Source organism: Hibiscus syriacus, unplaced genomic scaffold (genome assembly GCF_006381635.1).
Source record: "Hibiscus syriacus cultivar Baekdansim isolate YM2019G1 unplaced genomic scaffold, ASM638163v2 tig00110372_pilon, whole genome shotgun sequence".
Classification (NCBI taxonomy): domain Eukaryota; kingdom Viridiplantae; phylum Streptophyta; class Magnoliopsida; order Malvales; family Malvaceae; genus Hibiscus; species Hibiscus syriacus.
Genome location: NW_024062709.1, coordinates 915,214 through 923,843, shown reverse-complemented (window position 1 = coordinate 923,843; position 8,630 = coordinate 915,214). Strand labels below are relative to the sequence as shown.

Genomic DNA, 8,630 nt, shown 5'->3' with positions numbered 1-8,630 from the left:
TTTGGTGTTGTGTTTGCGGTATATCGGAATTGATGTCCACTTTGTTATAACTCCATATACATGCTTGGTTTGTATTGGTGTTAGTATGATATGGGGAGTGGATTGATGTTGAGATGGGTTGAAGATTGATGATGTTTTGGTGTTATGTACTGTTATGATGCCATATTTTAGTAGGTTTAGTTATTCTGGTTGCTACTGCAAGTTGGTTTCATTCCATTGCCGTTGTGTTTGCTTTATATCAATTTAGCTGTTCTGTTTTAGTTGATATGCTACTGTTTTAATTTGATAATAGGAAAAAATCCTTTTATTTGCTAATGCTAACATTTACTCATTGTTGTACCACAGATGTCTGATTCGCCACTTGAATCAACTGAATTTGAGTCAAGTACCAACACTCTAACCATGGAAAGTACACAAAATCCAGATGTTTTTATTACAACTGATAACGAAGAAGTAGATGCAGCAGCTACAGCTAGTGTAGAACACATTGATGTAACCAATAATGAAGAACCAACTCCATTCACTAGAAGGAAGAGAAAGAAGACTTCAGGAGTTTGGGAACATTTCTGGATGGTAAAGTTGCATGATGGAACTGACTTGTGTGAATGTAGCCATTGTGGAGAAAAGTTTAAGAAAATGAAATATGGAACCACCACACCGTTGCATAGGCATATTGGTGATTGTCCAAAGTTGAAAGTGGTTAACAGAGGTCAATTAAGTTTAAAAGTGCAGCCTGGCAAATCATATTCTTTATCTATGGTTCGAAATTAGAAGTATGAAAATGCAAAGATGAGAGAGGTTATTTCCCACATGATCATGGTTCATGAATTACCTTTTAATTTTGTGGAGTATGGACTGTTTAATGTGGTAATGAAAGAAGCAAATCCAGGATTTAACAAGATCTCACGTGCTTCTGTTAAACAAGATTGTATTTCCAGTTATGAGATTGGAAAGAAAAGAGTTCAAATATTGTTGGATTCTGTCAAGCGTGTGAGCATCACTACAGATATGTGGACATCGAATCAAAACATCCATTACATGGTAGTTACATGCCATTTTGTAGATTCTGATTTCAAGCTTCACAAACGCATATTAAGTTTTGTTGACGTGCCTCCACCGTATTCTGGTGTATGTATCTATGATTCACTTTTTAAGTGTCTAAAGGAGTGGAACATTGAGACAAAGGTGGTGACTTTGACAGTGGACAATGCTAAGACTAATGATGTGGTGGCTAGAAAATTGATGGAAAATTTGAATCTTTAGAAGAAACTTGATGTCGGTGGAAAATTATTTCATGTGCGGTGTTGTGCACATATTCTTAATTTGTTAGTTCATGATGGTCTTGGAGAAATTGACGACATAATTCATAATGTTCGTGAGAGTGTGAAACATGTCAATGCCTCTCCGGGTCGATTGCATATTTTTAGTGAACTCACCAAACAACTTTCAATGCCAAAAAAGCACTTGATTTTAGATGTTAGTACCAGGTGGAATGCTACATATGCTATGTTGTCTACTGCTTTAGAGTTCAAAGAAGTGTTTGTGAATTATGTCGATCGAGAGTCTACATACACTACTTTACTGAGCGAGGAAGACTGGAAAAAAGTTGAAGAGGTTTGCTCATTCTTGGCACTTTTCAATGAAGCTACAAAATCATTTCAGGTATAACTTGATTTCTTTTTATTAATTTTTAATACAAAGAATTTAATACTAATTATTATTTTAATATTATAGGTTTCGAATATCCTACATCCAATTTATTTCTTAGCGAATTGTTTGGGATAAAAGAAGCATTGGATGCAGTAGTTTTAGGAGGAAGTGATTACATGGTAGCTATGTCTATGAAGATGAAGAAAAAATTTGACAAGTAATGGGGTACTTGTAACTTGTTAATTTCAATTGGTGCCATTTTAGATCCCATGTATAAATTTAAGTTGTTTGAATTTTATTTTAATGAATTTATTTGAGTTCTAATTGATGTCATTCTCTTTATCGGGTATAGAATGAAATTGCTTGAGTTTTCTTTCCATACTATTTATTCAAATGATGAGGCTTCGAGAGAAATGCAAATAGTTCGATGTATTTTATATGAGTTGTACCAAGAATATGTTGAGGTTCATAAAGCAGCAAATGTTGTTTCATCTACTGATGGGAGTCAAAGTGTTAGTATTGGTGGTACTTCTAAGAGTAGTGTTAGCTCCTTATTCAGTCAGTTTGGTAAAGGTATTAAAACTGGCACAGCTAAATATGACCAACATATTAGAAGTGTCGATACTTTTACATTTGTCAAGTCAGAATTGGACACTTATTTGTAGGAAGGAGTTTTAATTGGTGAGTCTGGTGTATATTTTGATGCATTGGGATGGTGGAAGGAGAACAATCTTAAATTTAACATTTTGTCAAAAATGGCTGCTGACATATTGGCAATTCCGGTCACTACTGTTGCTTCTGAATCTGCTTTCAGTGCTGGTGGGAGGGTTATTGATCCGCATCGATCCTCTCTAGGAACTAAGATGGTAGATATGCTTGTTTGTGGAGCTGATTGGTATCGTCAATACTATGAGTTGGAGAAAAATAAAAACAAGGTATTTTTATGTCTTAAGTTTTATTGAATTTGGTTTTACAATGACTAATATATTTTTGGTTTTTTGATTTGTTGTAGCAAAACGAAGATATCATGCACGTTGAGCTTCCTTGAAAATGAGGATAAATGAATTGGTATAACCTCGCTAATTTAGTATTTTTTTTATCTTTTGTTATAACTCCTTTAATTTAATATAATTTTATATGTTTGATTTTGATCAGGATGGATGATGAATTAACGACTGATCATGAATACAAGTTGAATATGTTACGAATATTATTGAAGTTATTTGTATTTTAAGAAGATTAATTGAAATATTTGATATCTTCAAACATTTCATCACTGTTAATCAGCTCTTACGCTATTATCACTGTAGATTTGGTTGATTTGCATTGTCGACTATTTTTCATGAAAGAACAATGGAAGGTAGGGTCTCCAACGTTTATGTTCGTTTATGTTCGTGTTCATTTATGTTTGTGTTCGTTTATGTTCGTGTTCGTTTATGTTCGTTTATTTATTAAATGAACGAACATGAACAAGCTATATTCCTTAATGAACGAACATGAACAAAAACAATTTGTTCGTTTATGTTCGCTTATTTATTAAATGAACGAACATGAGCATACCTCCGTTCGTGTGCGTTCGGTTCATTTACATGCCTATTGTCGGGGTATTACAGAGTCTAAAAGGCATTCTTCGAAAAGCATATGTGCCATAGGGGCACGTGAATGTGGTCTTCTCTTGGTCCTCTGGTGTGATGGTAATCTGGTTATACCCTGAGTAACCGTCCAATAAATAATAAAATGTCTTGCCAACAAGTCGATCCAACATTTGATTGATGAACGGAAAAGGGAAGTGATCCTTCTTGGTGGGCTTGTTAAGCTTGCGGTAGTCCATGCAAATTCGCCACCCGGTGACCGTGCGAGTAGGTATCAATTCATTGTCCTTGCTTGTCACCACGGTCGTGCCTCCCTTCTTTGGCACGCATTGAACGGGATTCACCCATGAACTATCCGAAATGGGGTAAATTACTCCAACATTGAGCCATTTGAGAATCTCTTTCATCACAACTTGTTTCACGATTGGGTTCAATCTTCGCTGCGACTCTATGGATTTGTCGTGGCATTCTTTCAGTAGGATTTTGTGCATGTAGATTATTAGACTTATTCCCTTGAGATCTACCATCGTCCAGCCTAACACTTTCTTATGCTGTGACAAAACACTTAACAAACTCGATTCTTGGTTGGGAGTGAGGGCAGAGGAAATAATCACAGATAAAGTTTCGTCACTACCCAAATAAGCATATTTATGATGTTGTGGCAATTTCTTAAGTTCTAGGGTAGGAGCATGCTGTAATGAGGGCTTGGCAGGAACACATTCTTCGAAATTCAAAGGTTCAAAACTCGTACATGAGCTAGTCTTGAGAAAGCTAGCTTGTTGTTCCTTGGAGGAAAAATCGTTAGGCTCTTCGGCCTTTAAGTCTTCCAGTAGCCTCTCATTATCATCCAGATGAATGAAATTGTCATGGCAAAATTGATCTGCTTCTTTTGCAATTACTGTATCTACTTCAAGAATGCTCTGGCATTCTTCAGAATCATCCATGTACTTGAGTGATCGGAAAACATTTACAGTGACATATTGATCGGCCACTCGCATAGTGAGCTTGCCCTTCTCACAGTCGATGAGAATATGACCGGTAGCTAGGAAGGGTCTCCCCAATATGATGGGCGCTGTGGCGTCGACCTCACAGCCTAGAATCAAAAAATCGACAGGAAAATGAACTTGTCAACCCGCACGATGACATCTTCAATTCGCCCCTCTGGTCAAATATGTGAACGATCGGCTAATTGTAGGATGACCAAGGTGGGTCTCGCATTTCCTATCCCCAGCTTTACAAATATTGACTTAGGCATCAAGTTCACACCTGAGCCAAGGTCACATAATGTCTTCCCAACAAATTTGTCTCCTATCGAACATGGGATGATAAAAATGACCGGATCATGTCTCTTTGGTGGCAGCTTACTTAAGGAAGAGCAAAATTCTTTTGCCGTGGCAATTGTTTCATACTGCTCAACCTTTCTCTTCTTAGTAACAATTTCCTTGAGAAATTTGGCATATGTCGGCATTTGTTCCATAGCCTCTAGAAAAGGAACATTGATTTGAAGTTGATTTAGAATGTCAACAAATTTTCTGAATTGGATATCTTCGTTATGTTTCTTCAGTCTTTGTGGAAACGGAGGTGGGGGTCTGGCTTCCTATACTGACGGGGTGTGAACAGAAGCAGTCTTGGCATTTTTATTTGCCCCATCAGGTTCTTTACTTGATGACTCCTCAGCCTTTTCCTCATCCACTGGTGTTTCTTCTTGCACTTCTTAATCAGCTTGCTTGGTTATAGGGGGTGAATCATCCTTCGGTCTTCCCCCAAACTTGTCTTTCACATTAGTTTATATACCACTTCAGAGAGTTAGCACACTGTAGTTCTCTTTGCCATGAGGTTTGGTGACTTCAGTGTCACTCGGCAAACGTCCTGGTTTGCGTTCTTGTAATGACGCGATAATTTGACCAACTTGACTCTCCAGCACCCTTAGCGACGAACTATGGCTTTGAAGCAGGGCTCCTTGATTTTTGATGGAGGTTGCAAGGACTTGCAACATTGTTTTTGTTATTGCAATAAACTCATGCATTGTGGCTTCCAAAGAACTCGTGTTTGATGAAGATGGCCCTCCCTTATTAGAATTATGCCATGGCATGTTCGATTGAAATCCCTGGGAGTCATTGAAATTCTGCTATCGAATTGGTTGATGAGCATTGCTGGATCCTTGATCTCCCCACGAAAACTTTGGATGTTGACGCCATCCAGGATTATATGTGTTGGAATAAGGGTTGTTGTTGCCTCGATTGAAGTTGCCTATAAAGTTGATGGATTCTTGATTGGTTGGGTAGTCACTCTCATTGTGATTGTCGTGGCATAATAAACATACTGAATGAGTTGCCTTCACTTCTCTCACCTCACTTGGCCTTTGCAAATTCTTCAACATGTTGGTGATAGCATCAAGTTGGGCGGACACGTTATCTTTAGAATCTAGCTCGAAAGCTCCGTGTGACTTGCATCTAGCTCCAAGCCGCTTGGATGGAAACTGATAATCATTAGTGGCAATCTTATCCAGAATGTCAAATGCCTCTGCTGGTGATTTGTCAAGTAGCGTCCCATTTGCCGAGGCATCTAGCATCATCCTCGTGGGTGCGTTAACTCCATTGTAGAACATCACCACTTGTGTCCAATCTTGAAAACCATGGTTTGAACACTTGCGAAGTAATGCCTTGTATCGATCTCAGCATTCATACATCGACTCGTTATCAGCTTGACGGAAGGAAGCAATGTCATTCCTCAATTGGGTGTTCATATTCGGAGGATTATACCGTAGCAAATTTTTTTTGCACAGATCTATCCACGACTCCATTGAACCTGCTGGAATGCCACTCAACCACGTCCTGGCTCGATCACACAAGGAGTACGGAAACAACTTTAATTTCAGAACATCTTTGTGCACCCCTTGTTGGCCAAATACCTCCAAGAATTTACGAATATGTTGTCTGGCATATTCATTTGGCCTACCTCCAAACTGTCCTATTGAATTTAACATATTGAACATGACAGGTTTCAGCTCGAAGTGGGTTACCTGAATTTCTGGGGCCACTATTCCGAAATTTAAATCATCTAAGATCGGGTTTAAGTGATCACGAATGGCACGATGTCTGGCTGTATTCCCATCATTTAAATTTGCCCCGACATTCTGATCCTCCTCATGACCAATGCCTTGATTTCTGAGTTGATACATGTTTATACGTTGAGCGCGTCTTCTTTGTCTAAAAAACCTCTCGATTTCAGGATCAATCAGTTTTAATGGCTCTTTACAAATCAATTTAACTTCCAGTTGCCAAGTCCCCAGCAACGACGCCAAAAACTTGTCTACTCTTGTGGGTACTATAAAATGAGTGCGGATATATGTGTAAGTATACACAATTGAACAAGTAATACAGTGATAAGTTGAGTATCTTCTCCATAGGGAATTGGGGAAATCAAATAGGTTTGTCAAGGCACTTTACTTTGTCACCTAAGTAAAGTTAGTAATGGTATATACAAATGAGAATGTTGTGGCAATATGGAATGACTGATGTGGAAATGGATGATGGCAGTGAGGTAGCAATTGATTATGTTGTGGAAAATTAAATTGTGATGCATGCAAACAAATGGAAATGTCAAGGCAAAATAAAATACAATTACTAGATTTAATATATATAGGACTTTAGCTTTCTCACACGACAACCTGCTATGGGAATGAGAGGTAGGAGTCACTAGGAAAATATAAGTTTATTTCTCTGAATGGTATTTCCTCTATGCTTAACCTGCCCGACAGAGTCTACAGAGGTGCCCTATGCTATCTCTAGTAAGGGACTCAACAGATTAAAGATGTCCTGACAAATCCGATTGGCCTAAACCCCTGCAGTGATCCTATTGGTTCAAATAACATGAAATGTCTCGGCAATACCTTTTTGCGGCAGCATTAACATCTAACCTATCTTTTTTGTACAACTCCTTTTAGTCGAATGAAATCCTACCCTTATCTCTAAGATGGATTAATCCTAGTTACTACTTAGAACCCCTTGTTTATATAGTTCCTCCCTAGCTTCTCTCGAAGACTAAAGATATTTTGCCAAGGCACTCGAACCCTAAGAACCTCCTAAGGAAAGGCTATTCTCATAGCTCTTACAACCTTAACATTAAGTTTCATAAAAAAAACGTATTAAAGCATATAAAAACAACCATTCATTGAAATAAAACTTAAATATCCAAGCGAACTCCTACCAAATAGGATTAGTTCATGGTGGGGTTCGAAATAAACAAGCACAAAGCAAGTATCATTCATTCCTTACAACCCAATAACAAAATATGAAAGCAAAGAACTAAGGGGAGGAGAGAAAGCCTTCGACGTACACTGCCCAATGCTTCCATCAGTCGATTCCTCCAGGCATATCTTTGAGGTGGATTTCTCGGGCAGAGGGCGCAGAGAGTCGGGGACAGCTGGCTGAAAAATATCTTCTTTCACCTTATACGCTCTCGAAATGCCATTCGAACTTGGCATTTTTATTTAACTCAGAAATCTTCTTATGTCACGGCATTTTCTTTCCTCTTTTCCTTGCTTTTAATACCTGCACATCATCAGACAAGTACCTTTCCTATAAGGCAGCACCGCTGTAAAAATAAAATGCCACGGCAAACCAAAATCCTCCACATGCAACTAAATGCTTCTAAATGCATCTATATGGTCCTAAATGAGCCTTTAGACATTCAATAACTTAAGTTAAAAAGTCCCAAAATGTGGCCTTTTAAGGAGTTAACAGGTACCTATGTGTAAATCACTTACACTCTAACTCACGACTTAGTGAGGCATAATATAAATATATAGATATAACAATGCATTCATGAACATGCAATCTTACCATCTGATCATGACATTTTAATTTGCATGCATCTATTACACTATAACATATATGATGGTGACATGCACATATAAAACATATATTCTTATGCTAATTTCACTTTAATTTATCTTTGGATTGCCCATGTACATTATTGAGAACAGAAGGTACGTGAGTACACTAAGGTTGTGCACAATGTTGTCACCACAGCTCGAATAAAATCCTACTAGGGGCACTGAATATTTGTCCCGAAGGACCACTATGTCCCGAAGGACCACTATGTCCTGAAGGACTACTGATAATCCCTCGACTCTTGGCATGCCAATTATACCTACAACTCTCATATTAAATAACATGAGCTTCATTATAAATAAAATTCTCATTTTCATATCTCTTCTATCACTTTTTACATAAACACGTAATTCAATTCATATGAGTACACATGATAATTTCCATTATTTCCCCTACCTGAATGGATTCTCATATAATTGCATTCATTCATATAAGTTCATATTTAAAGCCTAAATGAATCATGTATGAAATTACCATAACATGAACACATATA

General features: G+C 37.8%; 1 protein-coding gene across 1 annotated transcript; it reads left to right on the top strand.

Annotated features, from left to right (window-relative positions):
• Window positions 1-789: 789 nt before the first annotated feature.
• LOC120121376 (zinc finger BED domain-containing protein RICESLEEPER 2-like) lies at window positions 790-2,698 on the top strand. The gene is made up of 4 exons (XM_039140742.1): window positions 790-1,132; window positions 1,331-1,662; window positions 2,316-2,585; window positions 2,663-2,698. The coding sequence occupies exons 1-4, from the start codon at window positions 790-792 to the stop codon at window positions 2,696-2,698; spliced, it is 981 nt and encodes a 326-aa protein (XP_038996673.1).
• The last annotated feature ends 5,932 nt before the right edge of the window (window positions 2,699-8,630 follow it).